The sequence below is a fragment of the Thamnophis elegans genome, chromosome 11 (genome assembly GCF_009769535.1).
Source record: "Thamnophis elegans isolate rThaEle1 chromosome 11, rThaEle1.pri, whole genome shotgun sequence".
NCBI lineage: Eukaryota > Metazoa > Chordata > Lepidosauria > Squamata > Colubridae > Thamnophis > Thamnophis elegans.
In genome coordinates this window covers 12645188-12667070 of record NC_045551.1, presented here as the reverse complement: position 1 = coordinate 12667070, position 21883 = coordinate 12645188, and the positions used below count along the sequence as shown (strand labels likewise).

Sequence of the window (21883 nt, the reverse complement as noted above, 5' to 3'; positions counted from 1 at the left end):
ATTTGTGAGCATAAAGCAGCAAGCATTTCATTTTGGGCCATAAAAAACCAGATATTTATATCAGAGCTGCATCACTCTCTCTGCTCATTGTGCTGGAAAATAGAATCAAGTCAAAATAATGCCTTCTTAAATTGTATCTCTTAGTAGTATAGCTGTAGGAAAAGTACTGTATGATAACTTCTGTGAATGTAAAATATCTCATTCCTGCTTACAATATGTAGTTGTGACTGTGCTATAGCAGAGCTGTATAATGAAGTTATTCAGACTTTTCAAGTCAATTGGAGGGCACCACATGGCACATCATACCGAACTATTTTCTCTGACAATTTTCCCGACCCCTTTCTGGAACAAAGAATGAATCAAAAACGGTGTAATGTGTATAATTTTGTTCAGATGATGGCAAAATCTGGAAAAGTCTGTTGCTGCTATTGATGCCTAGTGAAATGCTGTTGGTTATCTTTTTTATATAAATATTATAATTTGCATTTTTTTTTTAATTTAGCTGTGATGTCAGCTTTGGAGAAAGAGATCCACTTGTTCTGTGAGTTGGCATTGTACAGAAATTAACAGCCATATTGGTCTAGAAAAGTTTAAACTTTTTTTTTCATTTGTACAGGGGTAACGCACTGTATTAAATATGTAAGGTCTTATTTACATGGGTTTGATTACAGAAACTAATAAAATATTCTCTACATAAAATATTGGGTCATGCTTTGAACTTAAATTTTGTCCCAAGAAGTCATGGACTTAAAATCCTTGTTTTGGGAAAACATCTCTTATCAATTCTGTTCTTACAAGCCTAATTCCAAAGAGGAGAAACTCAGAAAACTACTTCGTGATAAATCAGAAAATTATACAGAATTATCGAGGGATCTTAAAAGTGGGCGTATGATCATACTGTGAGAGCACTTTTGTACTGAAAACATCCCACTTAATCCTTATCCTTGCATAGAAGAATTTCTCCAATTGCATGCACCATAAACAATTTTGTGTAAGATACTTTCATAAGGATGCAATCTTTTTTTATTTCATTTGACATAGCTAAATTGAATTATGCAATTACTTATTTTAAAAATCTAACATTCAACCAATTCCCAGGATTAAGTCCCAGTAATAAAAAATAGAATTGGGGAAAAAGTAAAATACGATAGACCAGCATAGTAGTAGTTTTTTTAAAAAATCAAAGCACTTAGTGCAAGGCTATCAAACTCACTGCCTGAAGGTTCCACCACAAAATCGCGGTCGACGAAAGCGCGCATTTGACGTCATCACAGTGCGACGAAAACATCGCGCTGTGATCGAAAAATGTAAAAATAAAGCGAAAACCTTACCCTAACCCCCCTAAACCTAACCCTTAACCTAAGCCTAAACCTAACCCTTAACGCTAAACCTAACGCTAACCTTTAACGTAACGCTAAACATAACCCTAACGCTCTAAACCTAACCCTAAACCTAACCCTTACCTTTATGTGAATCGGCTTGCTTTAATTTTATTTTTATTTCAATTTTTAATTTTTTTCGTCGCGCTGTGATGACATCAAATGCGCACTTTCGTCGATCGTGCTTTTGTGGACCGCGGTTTTGACGGGTCACGTGCCTGAATGCGTAATGTGCTGGCCACACCCACGTCTGATTTAGAAAAGGGAAAAAAGTCCCAATACGTCACGTGACGACGTGAGTTTGACACCCCTGACTTAGTGAGACAATACAGGCCAAAAAGTGTTTTATTTAGTGGTAAAATCTAACCCACTTAAGCAGCAGTTGCACAAACAGGATTCCAGTCAGTACCACCACCAAGGCCTTCCTCATAATTGCTGTATTTGTAAAGGCACTTATTGAATACTTTTAAGTTCACTGGAGGCATACATACATTTTTTTAAAGTATTCCAGTCCTTGGGGCAGTGTTTCTCAACCTTGGCGGCTTTAAGTCCTGTGGACTTCAACTCCCAGAATCCCCCAGCCAGCGAGAGCTGGCTGGGGAATTCTGGGAGTTGAAGTCCACAGGACTTAAAGTCGCCAAGGTTGAGAAACACTGCCTTAGGGCATATGAAGTGCTACTTTGGAACTCATGACCAAGCTTCTACTAATGCATGGAAAAAAAGTAAAAAATTGCATCCAGAGCCAACACATGATTTCACAGTTGGAGGTTGACTTTGATGCCCTTAGGAGAAGATCGCACCTTTAAGCATGTATTGAAATTTCCTGGCACTAACAGGCTTAATTGGTCTCTTCCATTCTATCGTGTCTGATTTTCAGAGTCTGCCTGGACAAGTCCCTGCAGTTTTCTTCGCAAGGTTTTTTAAAAGTGGTTTGCTTGCTTCCTAGAACTGAGAGAAAGTGACTGGTCCAAGATCATCCAGTTGGCATTGTGCCTAAGGCAGGACTAGAATTCACACACCCGGTTTCTAGATTGATGCCATATCCACTACATCAGATTGGCTTAATTGATCTTTGGCCACTATCAAATATTCCCTTCTATAGTCCTGAGAACCAACTGTCACTCCAGTCTCTCTGATAATAGCAGAATAAGTATTTGCCTAGGCACAAAGACCGCTTAAGAACACAATACACTACATACAATGGTGTAACTAAGTCTGAAATTTAGGTGTGAGAGTACTCCTAAAATACTGCATCTAGCTTCACTGTGTAAGCAAAATAATGAATGGGCAACTTGACCTATCTCAAATACACACAATTCATTGCAACATAAAAATTCCTAGCAAATAACAGCTACAGTTTTAGAAAATCATTGCAAAAGAAAGAAGCTGTCTTGAAGGCCCATAGGTAATTTACATGTGAGAACCAAGAACTTGTAGATGAGCCTGCCAGAGAGGCAGTCATTGCTGTTTCTTGTTTTCAGCTGTGGAATTGTGAGGAGCATATAGATATGTCCTGAGAGCTGTTTGAATTTCATTTATCAAGCAGGGAATGCTATTAAATTGCATAGAATGACAAATGGAAGAAACATTAAGGCCCTCCTGAACATTAACATTCTTTTAGTCAAAAGGCAAATTTGAAATCAGAAAGCCTTTCAAAGTATTCATGTATAATGCCTAAAAAGAACAAAGCAGAATACTGCAACTCGGTTTGCTGAAAGTTAAAGGTGAATTAGTTGTAAAGACCTGGACAAATTTATTTGCAATTATTCAAGAATACAGATAGTCCTTATTTAGCAACTGCCCCCTTTAGTGACCAAAGTTACAATGCAATTTTTTAAAGATGAAAAAGTAACTGTGTGGACCAGTCCTTGTATTCACAACCTTCAGAAGTCTGCAAAGCAAAACAGATCATAAGCACAGACCTGTCTACACTTACTGACACATTAAATCATTCATTTAATGACCAAGTTATGGGTTGCAGTTGTAATTGCCAAATTAGGACTACCTACCCAAGAACTGTGGTGGTGCAGTGGGTAGAATGCAGTACTGCAGGCTACTTCTGCTGCCTGCCAGCCGCTAGCAGTTTGGCAGTTCGAATCTCACCAGGCTCAAGATTGACCCATCCTTCCAAGGTGGGTAAAATGAGGACCCAGATTATTAGGGGCAATAAGATGACTCTGTAAACCGCTTAGAGAGGGCTGTGAAACTGTATATAAGTCTAGGTGCTACTGTTACCTGGACTATAGAATTACAGGATCCAGGAATAAAGCTGATAAATACCATAAGGGACAATCATTTGCACCCACCCTGCACACCAACCTTAATTCAAGAAGCAGCATTGTATGCCATGGTACTTCTCTTGCTCAAATCCATCTCCGCCATGATGCTTAAGCACTCAGATCAGCCAGTCCAAAGCAGCAGGAAGAACAAGGCCAAGTTTACATAGCGAGGGGTGAAGGCGTGAAATGAAACTTAAGCAAGTAATTGGATGAATTTGCAGGCTTTTTAGCTCAAGCAACCATTTCAGTGTTCTTGGCATATTGTCTATTAGCCAGAGAAGGCCAGATAACTCTCGGCCAGAGAAGGTGTGGGTGTTCGATCAATTTGGGCGAGTTGTTCTACGTAAGGCGGCAAACCCCGTTCCCTGGGATACAGGGCAACAAGCACGGGTGGTATGTTGTTGGAGAATCGGTGACCACTTTCATTTTGCAAGTGGTAACTGGAGCAAATGGGTGATGAATAGACGGCATAATGTTTTGGTACAGAAGGAACCCAATGTCTACATTGCCCTGCAAAGTCTAAATCCTTTGCATTGAGGGAGTAAACCGTGCAGCTCTCAGGCATCGGTTGGTGCTCAGAGAAGTCAATTGCCTCTCGCCCAGGAGCTTTGGAAAGCACAGCCCAGCTACCTAGCAAAGGCTGTATCCTACTTGCTTCTATTTGAGCTGAGCACCACAAAGGGCGAGAATGGACACATGGTTCAAGACTGACAGTGTTTTGGTTTTCTTGGCAGCAGACTGGAGAGCTTTTGTTAATGTGATGTGGGTGTAAGTTCTCCTCATTGGTGGAAAAGGTCTGGTTCTCTAGGCAACATCGTCTGCATCTCTGATTGCAAGGACAAGGCAACCTTTGATGAGATCTTACAGAGTGGACCATGTTCTTGCAGGGCAATCCTCTACTAAGGCCACGAGGAGATAAATTGTGGGACAAATGGGAAGAGGTATCTGAAAAGGGTGGTGTTAAAGGTGGCGTGCAGTGACAGCTCAAGTCCATTCTTTGGGGCTTCTGAGTAGTAAATCATCTGGCATTGATGCTTGACCTGTGTGGGACGGGGAGAAAATGGGAGTCATTCAGAAGGACTTTGGGTTTAGCTACTTTACTAAAGAAAAGAGTGTTTGTCCAGGGCTATGAAATTCTATCCAGGTTGGCATACCCAAATTTATTAGTGTTTATTAGTGGTTCCACCACAAAATCGCGGAGGACAAAATCGCGCTCGACAAAAGCGCGCATTTGACGTCATCACAGCGCGACGAAAACATTGTGCTGTGATCGAAAAATGTAAAAATAAAGCGAAAACCTTACCCTAACCCCCCCCAAAACCTAACCCTAAACCTAACCCTAAACCTAACCCTTAACCTAAGCCTAAATCTAACCCTAAACCTAACCGTTAACGTAACGCTAAACCTAATGCTAACGCTTAACCTAACGCTAAACGTAACCCTAACGCTCTAAACCTAACCCTAACCCTTAACCTAACCCTTACCTTTATGTGAATCGGCTTGCTTTAATTTTAATTTTATTTCAATTTTTAATTTTTTTCGTCGCGCTGTGATGACGTCACATGCGCGCTTTCGTCAAGCGCGATTTTGTCCTCCGCGGTTTTGACGGGTCACGTTTATTAGTAACATGTTCTGCATTCCATACATTCTACACATTCATTTTCAATTTTGCAGATAGAAAGATTTGGTCAAGCTAACTGCACTTTTGAACCAATGATGTCTAGTGGAAGATCCCATCTGCTACTATAGCACACTGCTTCTTGTAAATACGTCGATGCATCAAACTACATTAAATATAAAACTACCTGGATTTGCCCTCCAGATAGATAGCAGAGGTATATTTTATTTGTACTGTGGATGTGTGCCACCTGTACCATTTAGAAAATTACTGCTTAGTGTCTTGAAATATATATATATTTGAAAAAGAAACAGAGAAATAGAAACAGAATATAACAATTAGAATAATAGAGAGCAAAAAGCAGCTATTGTCAGGGCAACAGCTTATTATAACAGGCAGGAGAACAATCAGAGAAAGTTTGAGTTGCCTAAATGATAGTCCACATTGATTAAAGAGCAAAGAGCAATCATTCAAAACCTGATCTTGGATAAACATGTAAATCTGCTCTGATGTTACGCAGTTTATTAGAGAAGATGAGAAAAATATCTATCTTCTATCTTTACCAACCCATGTTCTTTGTGCAGCAGTGGGGTGGGGTCCAATATGATTCAAGAACCGTGACCCGTCAAAACCGCGGTCCACTAAAGCGCGCCCGACTAAAGCGCGTACCTGACGTCATCAGCAGCGCGACAAATACGACCGCGGAGAAAAAAGGGCGCTTTAAAAAGCGCTTTTAAAGCAAGCCGATTCACATAAAGGTAAGGGTTAGGGTTAGGGTTAGGGTTAGGGTTAGGGTTAGGGTTAGGGTTAGGGTTAGGGTTAGGGTTAGGTTAAGGGTTAGGGTTAGGGTTAGGGTTAGGGTTAGGGTTACGTTAAGCGTTAGGGTTAGGTTTAGCGTTAGGTTAAGGGTTAGGTTTAGGGTTAGGTTTTGGGGGGTTAGGTTTAGATTTACGCGTTATTTTTAAGTTTACCGCTCACAGCGTGCTGTTTTTGTCACGCTGTGATGACATCACGTACGCGCTTTCGTCGAGCGCGCTTTAGTCTACCGCGGTTTTGTGGTGGAACCTTCAAGAACTCCAACTAGGGGTTCTATTTCACAGATTTCTAATTTGAAATGTTTGCTTATGAAAATGAGTGTTGGCAACAGAGAAGAAATATGGAAATGCTGGGATATTGCAGGGAAATTCTCCTGATTTCCTCTTTTGGAAGATGGGTGGTTACACCTTGTCTGGAGTTACTTAGCATTTCATTGTTCCCCAACACAGAGAAATCTGTTCCAATTGATATTTGACTCTACTCATTCTAGCAGACCATACAACTGAGTGGCATTAAATAAACTAGACTTTGGAGGCCTTTTCTCTATTTCTGTGATCAGGGTCATACCAGTATCAGGTGAAATATAGTTTTATGGAAAATCAGAGCTCTGTGAGGATTAAGGACTGAATAAAATAATTATCCTGCTGATTCTTGGGGGATTTATGTCACCCTGGAGATAATTTTGTCAAAGCCCAGACTGACCTTTGGAATGGAAAAATGCCACCAGTGGTTAAAACAACATTAGAGCCCTCTTACCTTTTGATTAAAACCCTAAGAATCTGTTGATTTTGATAATGGTAGTGATGAGAATATGATGTTGATGGTTAGATTAAGGATGGCAGAAAGCTTGGAGAAAGACCAACTGGATACAAGCATATTTGAAGGCTTGGCAACAAATAACTTATTATTCTGAGTTATCCAGTAGATATTTTTCTGACTGTCATAAACCTATTACATTTTGATCTGCAAGGAGACAAAAAAACAGAATTCTCATTAACCAATAATAATTAATTTAATTGTGTAAATGTGGTTGTGAAACACATTTATCGCCTACATGGGGTGCCAAAAAGGGTCATTTCAGATCGCGGAGTTCAGTTCACCGCTAAGTTCTGGTCAGCGTGGAAGAAGAAGATTGGACCATGTGATGGACTGTGGGTGTGGGGGCAAGATCATGAACTTTTAACTGGGTGGGATTCTGATGTAACTTCCAGAGTCGGAATCGCATAGCTCTATGCCAACATGCCTGCTTTATTAAATTGGAACTTTAAGCATAGTTTCGGCTTCAACTCTGATTTAATTTCACATGGTATTTGGAAAGCTTACATCATTCCGATTCTATGTCTCTTAATCTGTTTAGAATTTTGATATTGTGGGTAATATTAGCAAACAAAGATAAGAAATATGATGGAGTTTATGGATGAAAAAAGATAAAAACTCTGAATCAGGTGAAAAAGTAGGAACAGCACAGCAGTATCTGAAGGAATGGTGTCAACCACTTGAGGGAGGGCTGGAAACAGAGTGCACCATCCCATTTTTTTCCAGAAAAGATTGCAAGTTAAGGAAACTAAATGGGGATTTATTATTATTATTATACCTAGTGTTGCTGTATTTTTGATGGGTGGGTGAGGATACCTGGATGATCCATTCTAGATTGTTAAAAGGTCCTGACAAGATCTGGACCACTCCAGTTATGCTTCTATCTCTGAACCTGATATGCCTCTGGAGCCCAGCTTTCTCTCTCTTAGACCTTTCCCACCTGGGGCATCTCGGACTCTAGACTGCCTCAATGTCATTTTTAACCATTCTGCTTCCCCACCCTGTTGAAAATTAAACAGGTTGAAGGACAATAGATAGGTATTCTGACCCCCCTCGTTCCACACCAACACACACTCGGAGCCAGAGATAAGTTACGGCATTTAATTAACAGACAGACAGGTCCTTGGCAGCAAACCGGCACAGACAAGCTTGGGCAGCAATAAACACAGATAAGGCTTGGCAGCAATCCAGCCTGCCAAGCTCACAGTAATGTCCTCCGACATTCAATCCTGTGTTGACTTCTGCAAAGAGGGGCATGTGCACAAGGAGTCTTTTTATAGTCTGGAGAGGAGCCTAATGACCACCAGTTGAGTACAATTACCTCATGTAACTGCGCAACTGTTCCTGACGCCTACTAGCTCTTCGATGGCGTGCATCCAGGAACAACTCACTACTGGCTTCCGGCTCACTCTCCCTTGTCTCCTCCCCACTGGTCCAAGGCTCAGGTGCCTCCCGGTGGCCAACCAGCCTCTCTGCACCCTGCTCGGAGTCGGAACCCTGTCCAGGATCCTCCACATCCTCCAGAGACAACTCATAGGACCCCTCGCTGTCGGAGTCTGGTGGCAGCTCCAACGGTTCCTACTTGGCCACAACAGATAGGAAATGTAGATTTTCACTAAAATACTTGGTACTTGACAGGATCATTAAGGTACTGCCCTTCCTTAGTTGGGAGATCAGTTGCAACTGCATGAAGTTGTTAGACTTATTTACACATTTTCATCTAGAGGTATATTTTGGCAATTCCATAATTGTGTGCCCTGTTTCCCAAATCTTTGATTATAGGAAACAAGATATTGGACCACATTTCTAGTGCTGTCAGATTCATAGGGTGCAGCTTATATACATATGAAAGGGGAAAATATATACACGCGGAACCTGAAAATGTAGATCAAAAAGCACACGTGGAACACAAATGAGACAAACTAAGGTAGCATTTAGAAAAATCTGAGTTACACTTTAAGCAAATTATTTAAAAACTAATATTAATTTGAACATAGTTCTCAGTCAAATTCTTACTATGGTTTAAATTGTCTGCAGGGATAATGAAGGAGCATATTAAAAGAAATTCACTGCATAGTATCAAACCTCCAGCTAAGGTGGATGACTTTTCTGATTACTTATTTGCATTCCAGATTGTTGCTCGGATTACTCTTCTGAGTGGCTTTATTCTTATGTATATCAGAGAAGCTTTTTCCGATACAGGCAAGAATGGGAGATTCCTGATCTCTGTTGTGCCATAGGCTAGTTGTTAAAACTTCACTCATGCTGCAGAGAAGCAGCATCTAGCCTGCTGCCATGTTAATGAAATTTGTGTGAATTGGTCATCAGGGGTTTATTCTGATTGGCTTGTGAGCAGCCTTTGATGATGTCACACTCATGTACAAATCCCCACAATTTTTATAAAGCAGTTGGCTCTTCTCAAGCCAAACCAGTTTTGCTGGAAAGTTCACCAATGAAAGAAGATGGAAGAATATTAATATTTAAGTATAAAATACAATTAGTTTTGGACTCAGGCAACAGGCCAAAAAAAACCCAAAAAAACAGTGAACCCCTTAGAATAAAAATTAAACTTGATTTCATCTATATTTAATTTTGTCCTGTGGGAAGTTATCATCCAGCCCTCTCCCAGAAAAATGAAATATCCTAGGAAATATTGAAAAAGCAGAATATTTCTCTGGATATGAAAAGAAAGAAACATGTTTTAAAAGACAGAATAGTTGCCTGTAGCTTCCTGCCCATCCCCACTGTTAATGGGCCATTAAGAAGGCCAAGCTAGTCCACTCTACATAATAAAGACTTCTCCACCAGCTATAGGAAAGCATGATAATATTGGCCCTTTACTCAACTGACCACATGGCATCTGAGAACTCAAACAAACCTGGATTCAAAACACAGCCTAGAGAGTAGGCCCTGCATGGCCCCATGGGAGTCTGACAACCAATCAGAATACATTTCTTACACAGGAACAGGAAACAGAGAGGTGGGACTGAACAGATTATAAAAAGCCTAGCAAGCCCCTCCCTCAGCCCTTCTCTTCTTCTCCACCAACATTGAAGCATGTGATCACCTTTTCTGTTCAGGCTCAAGCCATGTGGTCCCGTCCACCAATAAACCATCTTTCCAAGTTTCCATGTTTCCAAGTTTAATAAAATTTGTATGCCGCCCACTCCCATTGGGACTCTGCGCGGGTCACAACAAGACAAAAACATTTAAAATTTAAAAATAAAAAATACAATGTTAAAATTCCACATCATCCATTCCATCTAAGCGGGGCTGGATATCAGTCAACAGCCCCAGGCCTGCCAGAACAGCCAGGTCTTGATGGCGTTATGGAAGGCCGGAAGAGTTCCAAGCAGCCTCCATGTCTCCGGTGTCTTTTTCCCCACTTGGAGCTGAACCCAGAAGGACATTTCTTTCATCAGTCCCAAGTCATACAATTATGGATTTTCACAGTGTGTTATATCTGTTATAGTCTGTTACAGCTGCCCCAAAAGCTAATGCAATCTAAGGCTGCATTAACAGAGAGATAGAATCAAAATCACATGAAGAGTTAGTACCATTTTATAATGGCTTAGTAAGACCAAACTTGGAACATTGCATCCAGTTTTGGCGACTACGATATAAAAAAGATGTTGAGCCTCTGAAAATAGTGCAGAGAAGATCAGCAAAGATGGTTAGTGGGTTGGAGGCAAAAATATATAAAGAACGGTTGCAAGAATTGGGTATGTTGAGTCTAATGAAAAGAAGGACTAGAGGAAGCATAAAAGTAGTGTTCCATTATTTGAGGGGTTGCCACAAAGAAGAGAGGTCAACCTATTCTCCAAAGCACCTGAAGGCAGGACAAGAAGCAAAGGATGGAAACTAATCAAGGAGAGAAGCAACCTAGAATTAAGGAGAAATTTCCTGACAGTGAGAACAATTAATCAGAGGAACAATTTGTCTCCCAGAGTTGCAGTGGTGGGTTTCAAAAATTGTTCGAACCTACTCTGTGGGTGTGGCCTCCTTTGTGGGAGTGGCTTGCCGCCCATGAGACCAGATATGAAGATGCCGACGACACTTGTCAGAACCACCTTAAATTACCTCACACACAGCACTGGCATGCATAAGAATATGATGTAAACTTGTTTTTTAAAAGGCATCTTTGGTTTGCGTTAAAACAACTTCAACACACGCAATGTTCTGATTGCACCACAAACGCAGTAGTCATCCTTACCTTTCACAGAGGCCCTGAGTTTTATAAATATGAGCATGATAGTGTAGAATAATCATATCCAAGGACCAGTGGTGGGTTTCAAAACATTTTGGAACCTCTTCTGTAGGTGTGGCCTGCTTTCTGGGTCCACTGGTGGAACCTCTTCTAACCGGTTCGGTAGATTTGACGAACCGCTTCTACCGAATAGGTGCAAAGTAGTAGGAACCCATCTCTGCAGAGTTATCAATGCTCCATCGCTGGAAGTTTTCATGTAAAGATTGGGCATTAATTGGTATAAGGACTCCTACCTTGAGTAGAGAGTTGAAACAGAAAATCTCCAAGAACCCTTCCAGCCCTATGATTCTCTGTTTCTATGCTCCTCTGTAATTTGAGTCACTGCATATACTGTAAATGCAATGAAATGTAACAAAATTGATTCAGTCCTGCCGAGCAACCAAAATCTTCCACGTATTGAGTTGAAACGAAAAAGAAATTGTAAAAAAAAAAAGAAGAGGCTATATCATTTTTGAGAGGTATATGACTTTGTGTTATAGTTGGCTGCAGTATGCTTAGGCTAATGTTGTAAAGAAGATACACAGTACTGCATTAAAAACAACAGAGTTGGAGATTAAGTATGAATGAAGTATAAATCACAGACTATTTTATTGTATACACTCATTAAAAGGATTAAGAGCCGATACCACATTGCATAGCTATTTCTTTCTACTGGGGTAGCTCGGGAGAAATTCTGGGTCATTCATGATAATGAAGTGGGAGGAAAGTTTGATAGCAAACTTCAATTTCTACCTCTATTTCCATTATCTATTTTCCCATTATAAATCTCTCCAAAGTAATCATATCTTGGAAAGTCTGATGTTATAAGCCACCATGTTGAAATTATCCCAAGCCATTATTTTCTTCTCTGTCGGGTTGTAGTCTACCATGCTGTTGTATCTGTAACGGTTCTCAAAGCGGATCTTCAGCGGCGCACTACTTCCTGTACTTGTGCGGTAGATGAAATTCACGGTGGCCTCGGGGGATGAGTAGCTACTAATGGTATACAAGGAGCCACAGATCATGAAGGAGTTAGCCACAGACTCCTTGTGAATATCGGTCTTCCATGTCTGTGAAATCTCCAAAGTTTCTGGGTCCAGTTTAGAAAGCACAATAGCACCCTTGGCATTTTCAGTGCTGTAAATCACCCACAATCCAATCTCATCAACTGCTAGATCAATATCTGTATATCCACCCCAGGAGTAAGGAAATTGTCCATGGTAGCCAGCATCGGGCAACTCCTTCTGAACTGCAATGACTTCACTCTTCAGGTCATATTTCACCAGTATTCTGGACTTGTGCCTCTGGAAATAGAGGGAACCTTGATAAACAACGGCCCCAGTGCTCTCCATGGATCTGGGCAACACATGGACTTTGGAAGGATGGCCTTTCACAAACTCATCCAGATCATCATATTCAAAGACATGACGGACATCCGCACTGACCGTGTCAACTCTCCAAATTGTCTCATTGGTAAATGGAGACACAGGTTGGGGGTCTTTCATCCATACGCCATATTTTCCTGTGATGGTGTCAGCCTTGTGAAAGGTCACCGGTGCATCAACCCAAACTAGAGTTCCACAACCTAATTCAGGAAATAAGCAAGGAAGTTAATCTCTCGATTCAAGGTACTAATTATGACCTTTAAAGCGCTCCATGGCTTAGGCCCAGGGTACCTGCGAGACCACCTACTGTCACCAGTAGCCTCCCACCCTCCAGTGCAATCCCAGAGAGCTGGCCTCCTCAGGGTGCCGTCGGCCAGACAGTGTCGGCTAGCGACCCCCAGGGGGAGATCCTTCTCTGTGGGAGCGCCTTCCCTCTGGAATGAGCTCCCCCCGGAGCTTTGTATAATCCCCGACCTCCGGTACTTCCGACGCGCCCTAAAAAGTTGGCTTTTCCAGCAAGCCAGCCTGGCCTGAACAAAACAAAACAAATTATTGATCACTGTTAATTTTAATTTTAATTCTTTTTTTAAAAAAATGTCATTGTCAATTTTAATTGGGTTTGGGATATTCTATTTAATTTTTTTAAAAACTTTTGTATTATGTGTTTCTTTTAATGTTGTACGCCGCCCTGAGTCCTTGGGAGAAGGGCGGCATATAAATCTAATAAACCTAAACCTAAACTAAGGAAAATGTAGCTATAAACTATTACTTTAGAAAGAATCTAATTTGGCAGAGCAACCTATATGAACATGTGTAGTTGGGTTAATCAGACTCCTGGTCTGTCTAGGCCAGGGGTGTCAAACTCACATCATCACAGCAGCATCACGTGATGTAGCGGGACTCCCCCCCCCTTCGCTAAACTGGACATGGGCGTGGCCAGCACGTGATACATCTGGTCCAGGGTTTGACAGCCCTGGTCTAGGTTAACAGTGTTTAATTCCAATTAGTACCAGTTTTCTGAAGCTATTTTTTTTCTGTCTCTGCTATTCAAGAAAATGTAAGGAATGGAGAAGAGGCTTCTTCCATTTTATTAATTAATGCTTTTAATTTATATTCTACCTCTTGGTAATCAAGGCAGCTAATAGTATTGTTTGTTTTTGAAGTTCCTTAAGTTATTTTGGAGTGTTTTTTTTTTAAAGTTCTCTATCAAATAAGGCCTTTACTTTTTAAAATTCTGAACACCATTTGCAACATTGGCAGTTTTGGGATATGTAATAGTATTTGCCTATTCCTAAATTCAGAATGTACTTCCTACTTTAGCCCAAATGATTTCACTTATACAGGTAAAACTCAAAAAATTAGAATATCGTGCAAAAGTTCATTTATTAGAATATTACATGCAAACAATAAAACAAGGATTTTGCCAAAAAGCACCAAAACCTGGTTCAATGACCGTGGGATTACTGTGCTTGATTGGCCAGCAAACACGCCTGACCTGAACCTCATAGAGAATCAATGGGGCACTGCCAAGAGAAAGATGAGAGACATGAGACCAAACAATGCAGAAGGGCTGAAGGCCGCTATTGAAGCATCATGGTCTTCCATAACACCTCAGCAGTGCCACAGGCTGATAGCTTCCATGCCACGCCGCATTGAGGCAGTAATTGCTGCCAAGGGGGCCCAAACCAAGTACTGAGTACATTTGCATGCTTATACTTTTCAGAGGTCCGATATTGTTCTATGTACAATCCTTGTTTTATTGCTTGCATGTAATATTCTAATTTTCTGAGCTGGTGGATTTGGGGTTTTCATGAGCTGTACGCCATAATCATCACAATTATGACAAATCATGGCTTGAACTATCTTGCTTTGCATGTAATGAGTCTTATCTCATATATTAGTTTCACCTTTTAAGTTGCATTACTGAAATAAATGAACTTTTGCACGATATTCTAATTTTTCGAGTTTCACCTGTATTAAAAAAAGGTTAGCTATCCTTAGACAAAAGCAGAGTTAATAGAACCCTTTTGAATTTTTTTTCTAAAAAGAACAATGAGAAATGGATGTAGGGTTAATGTTTTCCACATTTCTCCAACATTCGAAATAAATGGAGAAGAAATGAAATTCAGGAGAAATGTTCATTTAATTATGGAACTTTTGTGAAGGACTTCAGATCTGGAACATGTGAAATGTAGGTTTGGTTCCACGGGAAGGAAAGGGAATGAAAGAGGAAAGAAAGAGTTTCCTTGAGAGCCATGGAGCAACTGAACCAAAAATAGTCTGTTGTTATAAAAGAGAACCAAAAACATATGGGGGGAGGAGTGCCTGGTAGTTAGCCAAGAATGCATTTTCTCAAAATAAGCACTTCAGACTTCAACTGGCCTTATTTTCTAGTTCAAAGATATAGGATCACATTGTTAAAAAGCATTGGATAGTGTATGCATTTACTGTCCTCTTTGCAAAATTCTTGTATTTTATGCAGCAAATTTTATCAAACGCTATTTCACATAAACCAAGACAATGTTCCCAAAATAATATCCTGTTTTTCCAAAAATAAGACCTCTCCGGATAATAAGCCCAATCGGGCTTTTGAGTACAGATGCTAAAATAACCCCCCCCCACAAAAAAATAAGCCCTCCCTGAAAATATTGCAACACAGCAGCTGCCATGAGGTGACCATGCTCACTGCCTCCTGCTCCTCAAAAATAATAAGACCTCCCCGAAAATAAAGCCAAGTGCTTATTTCAGGGGTCAAAAGAAAATAAGACCCTATCTTATTTTCAGGGAAACACGGTACCATCAATACCAGAGCTGCGTTCCCATTTATCTAACCATGAATTTAGCCTTCCTGCAGGCTATTTGGGTGAACATATGGAGTTTGAAACCAATTTGTGGCCCCCAACCTCATGGGTTCAAGCGAATGGCTGAAATGGACTTCATTCTTCCCTTCATTGAGTTTCTGAGCCACACTCCGTGTCACAATTATTTGAAAGGTTTTTTCCCCCTCCAGAATTGGTCAGGATGCTATGAGATTGACTCTCATGCAAAATACTCCAAACCTATTTTAATATCTTTTATTACTAGATGGAAATTCTGAAAAATAAATAAATTGGCAGGCATAAAAATAAAACATTTCCCTTTCTGTCTTTAGACTAAAATGAAGGTGTTTCCAAACGCTCAGCTAGAACCTGGGCAAAATAAATTCCAAATAGTCAAAAAATAGTTAGTGACCTTGGAGGAAGACAATAGCAGATTAGGGGCTAAATAGAGCTGGAAAAAATCAGAAACACACAAAAATTTAATACCTGGTTCTTCAGCTTCTATGCTAGGAGGTGTGGGTGAAATGCCTTCCTCAATGGGATGAGATGAATAAACCTCAGCAAACTCTGATTTGAGCTCCTGAAAGCCGAAATTTTCAGTATTCCACTTAGATACTCCAGAGAAAATGGAAGGAAGACGATAATGTTACAGTGTTGACAATTTATACACACGAAAGAGCAGTTTGTGACTTTGTCTAAAAAACCCTTTAGTGTCAGAAAGCATTTCAGACATATTATTCATTGAATTCTTTTGTAAAGCAGGTAAATTGCAAGCGGAGGAGGATCTCATACTAAGAAGATAGTTTAACCAAAAGCCTTCAATTAATACTATTAAGATCTGAACCTGGAACTTTATAAATTAGGTATAGTATGCATAGAATTGCCTCATCAAGAGCTAAGAATCTGGTGTGACTTCTCATATTCAGGAGAAATGAGACACAAATCTTAGTTTTGCCCTTCCACAGATAGATCGTATTGGTGGCAAAAATACTTCTCTATGGTAAATAGAGTTTGTGAATTGCAATCCAAAAGTAACAAATTTGCTCTTCTTTAAGGCTTTTCATTGCTTCTGGTCCATCGAGGAAGGCTCTGCGTATGATTGAGGATCACAGGAAGAAATATCCATGCTCATATGGACTTCTTCCATAGTTGGAAGAAACTCCCTGCAATAGACAAGCAGGCTTACACAACAAACATTGCAATTGCAAAAACTACAGAAGTAGTTGCTTGGTATAGCTTATGCTGATTTTAACTTTCCTTTTAACCTAAAGGAAAAGTGACTTTTCATTATTTTTCTGTATATATGTATGCACATGGACATTGATGGATTTCCACTGCAATGAAAAATACAACCTTGAAACATGGGAATCACCTTTCAATGTAATGCGACTTCACATGTATACTGTTTTTCTTTAATTTCTCTGTAAAAATAGGATAAGTTAAGTACGTTGACATATAATGGAAATACACCAAGGGGAGGAGGAGTGGGATAGAAGAAAGATGGGTAGAGGGAGCGGGAGAGAGGATGGGAGGGAGGGTGAGAAGGAAGGGAGGGAGTGGATCGGGAGAGAGGAGTGGTAGAGGGGGAGGGGAAGTAGGGTAGAGGGGGATGATGGAGGGAAGATAGAAAGTTGGAGGGGGGTGGAAGAAAGAGGTGTACGGAGAGTGAAAGAGGTATATTGGGTTTCTATTTTTGGGGGTATTGTTGACAAGAGGAATTGCTGCAATTATTGTTTAATGTTGTATGGCTCCGGCTATGCACAGTATATATGTGAGTGTATGAAAATGAAAAAATGGAAAATAAAAACCTTTTTCAAGAAGAAACATGGGAATCACCTACCATTCCAAAATTAAAACTCATCATGTATTGCTGATGTTCCCATGTCTGAGATGCTCAATAATTTTGCTTGTTTAGGGTAATCGTGGAGACATCTTGTCTCTCTCTGATACCAGTAGTAAACAACTAAACAGTAACACATAGGTCAGTTAAAGGAGACCCCATAAGGTATAGTTCTTGAGGTTTTGCAGTAGTACCAGAAAGACAGATTCTTGTTTTCATGTAGTCGCAGAAGGTGACTGCATGTGACCCTTTGGCCAGGGTCACCTGTAGAAAGTTAGTACCTACTCCTCTCCTAGGAGAATGAAATATTTTGAGAAATATTTAAAAAGGCAGAATATTATATTGCCCTGGATGAGAAATTGAGAAACATGCTGTGGGAAGTTATCATCCAGCCCTCTCCCAGAAAAATGAAATATCCTAGGAAATATTGAAAAGGCAGAATATTTCTCTGGATGTGAAAAGAAAGAAACATGCTTTAAAAGACAGAATAGTTGCCTGTAGCTTCCTGCCCATCCTCACTGTTAATGGGCCATTAAGAAGCCAAGGTAGTCCACTTTACATAATAGAGACTTCACCAGCAGCTTTCCAGCTACAGGAAAGCATGATAATCTTAGCCCTTTACTCAACTGACCACATGGCATCTGAGAACTCATTCATACCTGGATTCAAAACACAGCTTAGAGAGTAGCCCCTGCATGGCCCCATGGGAGTCTGACAACCAATCAGAATACATTTCTTACACAGGAACAGGAAACAGAGAGGTGGGACTGAACAGGTTATAAAAAACCTAGCAAGCCCCTCCCTCAGCCCTTCTCTTCTTCTCCACCAACATTGAAGCATGTGGTCCCGTCCACCATTAAACCATCTTTCCAAGCAGCCTCCATGTCTCCAGTGTCTTTTTCCCCACTTGGAGCCGAACCCAGAAGGACATTTCTTTCATCACAATCAAACAGCAGCCCCCATTTTGTCTCTAATGCCTTTCTCCCCACTTGGAACTGGACCTGGATATTTTTCCCAATTAAGTCCAAATTAACCCAAATCAGCATCAGGCTCTGTGACAAGCTAGCTAAAAAATTCCCCCTGGGATTTTTAAAGCTAGTCCCTTTACATAATAAAGACTTCTCCACTTCAGCTCCAGAGGGAATGGGATTAAAGCATGATAATATTGGCCCTTTACCCAACTCACCACATACCACTGATTGGCAGACTTTCCTATAAGAACTGAGCAAGTATACCTCACAACCATGCGGGACAGAGGCTAAGAAAAAACAGTACCCATCTGTCGAGGAATTCCCACATTTCTTCTTTTCTTCTGACAAAATCATTTCCCAAAATCTATGGACAATTGTTTTAATATTCTTATCTCCTGTTCTCTGCTCAAAAGACAATAAACCAGATTCCACCACACCTAAAGTAATCAGAAGGTGTGTATTGTACTTATATTTTATTTATTTGGCCAAGTGTGCCTAGACACACAAGGAATTTGCCTCCAGTACAGAAGCACTCAGTGTACTTGCAAAAACAAAATATAATACTAAAGTGTACAGCCAAACGTAAAAATAAGTTTATGAAACGTGACATCTTTAAGATGTATGAACCTTTTCTGTCTTTGTAGTGTTGTTAACTTTTTAGAGGGAAGTTATCTTTTTGAGAAATATTTGTCATACTCTGAATTTATGAAATTTTACAGGATCCAAGCTATGGTTCCCTCTGTCTTCCTCTGATTTTTCCAGCAGGGCAATTCTATTAGAGAGTGATGAAAGAAATGTCTTTCTGGGTTCGGCTCCAAGTGGAGAAAAAGACACTGGAGACATGGAGGCTGCTTGGAAAGATGGTTTATTGGTGGACAGGACCACATGGCTTGAGCCCTGAACAGAAAAGGTGATCACATGCTCCAATGTTGGTGGAGAAAAAGAGAAGGAAGGCTGAGATGCTGAGTCCCTGGTTTTATGCCCTCTCTGGCATTTCATCTTGAGCTTGTATTCTGATTGGTTGTCAGACTCCCATGGGCCCATGCAGGGGCAACTCTGTAGCTGCATTTTGAATCCGGGTTTGGTTGAGTTCTCAGATGCCATGTGGTGAGTTGGGTAAATATTATCATGCTTTAATCCCATTCCCCTGGAGCTGAAGTGGAGAAGTCTTTATTATGTAAAGGGACTAGCTCAGCCTTCTTAATAGTCCATTGACAAAGTGGGGATGGGCAGGAAGCTACAGGCAGCTATTCTGCCTTTTAAAACATGTTTCTTTCTTTTCGCATCCAGAAAAATATTCTGCCTTTTCAATATTTCCTAGGATATTTCATTTTTTTCTGGGAGAGGGCTGGGGCGATAACTTCCTACAGGAGAGAAAGGTAGAATAGCTGCCAAATCAAAAGTGTTGTTTGTACGAAGCACCACTGGCAGCCATGCAGTGGTTTTAAAAGTGGGTAAGATGACTTCTGACCATCATCTGGAAGCAAATGATAGAATGGGAGCTTTTCCACTAACACCCTGATTGCAAGCTTTCTAATTAATCACTACTGAAAAAAATTAATTCAGGCTACTCAGTTAAAATGCCTTTTAATATTTGCCTACACCTAAAACTGTTAAATAGGCTGAGGTATCCAAAAGAAAAGAAAAAGCATCAGATAAGGCTTTTTACTGCAAATTTTTCACTAATAGACACCAGATCCCAGTTCCAGTATTTAATCACTCTTTCTTCCAACATCTGGCTTTTTAAAATCCAGTGGGTCAGGACTAGGCAAATCCCCCAAAGGGGAAGCTGGAAATCTTTAGCCTTTTTCAGATTGCTTCATAAATTCAGCCAGAGATCACAGAAATGCCAAAGAAAATGGCTTGCCATAAAGATCTTCGCAGGCTCTTGTTAGCATCATTAAACAATGCGACAATCTTTTTTTTTACTGTTTCAAGGCAACCTTTACAGCTGTAGAAGTAGCAATGCATGTATTTTTTTTCCCTTTTCTCACTTGTTCTTGAATCAGAGATTTTCACAATGCTTCTCCAGCTAATTATATACTTGCCTGAGTTTACCACATTCTGATTTGCTGTTACTCTCACTCTGAGCTTTTTCCATAAATGCAGGTAGATCAAAGCCAGATCCTTTGACTGGGCATGTAGATTAAGAAACCAATCAACACATTCCTAAAACTTATTACCTTATTGTATATCAGTCAGAATGCAACAGAAGAGAAATGAGAGATCCAATATTTACTTATGTTTTTAAAGAGTTTTTTTTTCTCTTCCCCTTTGCTCTTTGTAAAAAAAAATAAATCTATCTTTAAATAACTAAATGGTGCAGACCAAGGGTGGGTTTCAGGCGGTTCGCGGCGGTCCCCGCGAACCGGTTGGTCGGCGAACCCGGAAGTAAGTAACTTCCGGGAATGCCGAAGGATCCACCCGCCCACCTGCGTTTCTTACCCGTTTTGACGAGTTCTGTGCTTCCACGCATGCGCAGAATGCATACAGTGCCTGCGCGATCCTCCAGGAGCAGCTGGAGCATTGCACAGGCGCTAGTACGCATGCGTGCACTGCGCCCGTGCACAAGGATGCCGCCGGCCCCGTTCCAACCGAACCGGTTGGAACGGGGCGAGAAATCCACCCCTGGTGCAGACCCTGGCACTCAAGAGACTCAAAAATCCTCTTCTTTATTGGTTAAAAATAATGTATTTTGTTTCCATGACTAAATTTTCAGACGTTTCCCTAACTTATTTTCATAACATTTGCTTCACTTGTTTGCTTTCTTTCTTTAAAAATGATTAATTAAAAATAAATAATTTATAATTGTACATTATAGATTTTTAAAAGCACATTTCCTAGCTGGAGAGCCTCCAGATTTACCTTCCTGAGAGCCTTGATGGAGATCACTGGTGGCTTCTCTGGTTTGAGAACAATCGCTTTGTCTCAGCTGAGCCACCTCCTCGATGCTTTTCTCTAACCTTCTCTCCAGCTCATTCTTCTCCTCTTCCAGCTGTTTCTTCCCTTCTTCCAAAGCAGACTTGTCTTGAAGGAGATCGTTTATGGTAGATTCCAGGCTGCTGATGTGGATGTCCCTCTGGGCTTGTTCCCTCTTCAGACTCTCCACCTCCCTTTGAAGCAGGCCAACTGTAGATAAAGAAGTCCTCCTCATTTGACTTCCATGTAGCTGATTCACCTGGTTCTCCAGAAGGCCAAGCCGCGTTCTGGTTGACACAAGTTCCAGATGCTGAGCTTTGCTCTCCCGTTGGAGATCTTGAATGGTGATTAACACTTCACTTAAGCCAGCACAGCTCTCTTCATTTTTACTGGGTACCGTGAAGGAATAAATGCATCTCCCATCCTGGTTATTGTTTTTGTACAAATGGACATTACTCCCCAACGTTCCCCAGGCCATCCAGACTGAAATCAACCACGTCACCGCCATCATCCCTGTGATTTCACACCGGCCTCTTTTAAAGTGAAGCAAGTTCTTTGAGAAACAGAACATGCATAAATTAATTCAATGCTTGCAGACCACAGTTTTGCAGTGTTGGGAGTTAAGGGAGGGGCAATAGAGTTTGGCTAGAAGCAGCAGCACCAACAGAAGCAGAAGCACTTACAGAACCTTTTACAAATTTTAAAAATCTCTTAATGGAACAGCATTTTTGTCAGAACCTCTCCATTAGATAATTAGGAAAGAAAACCACGAGACTCCATGTGTAGAAATCAAGT

At 40.7% G+C, this 21883-nt stretch overlaps 1 protein-coding gene across 1 annotated transcript; it reads right to left on the bottom strand.

Moving 5' to 3' along the window:
* Nucleotides 1-11954: 11954 nt before the first annotated feature.
* Nucleotides 11955-21596, bottom strand: MYOC (myocilin). Its single transcript, XM_032226809.1, has 4 exons — nt 21035-21596; nt 15845-15973; nt 14035-14040; nt 11955-12739 (listed from the first exon to the last, which is right to left on the bottom strand). The coding sequence occupies exons 1-4, from the start codon at nt 21594-21596 to the stop codon at nt 11955-11957; spliced, it is 1482 nt and encodes a 493-aa protein (XP_032082700.1).
* Between the last annotated feature and the right edge of the window lie 287 nt (nt 21597-21883).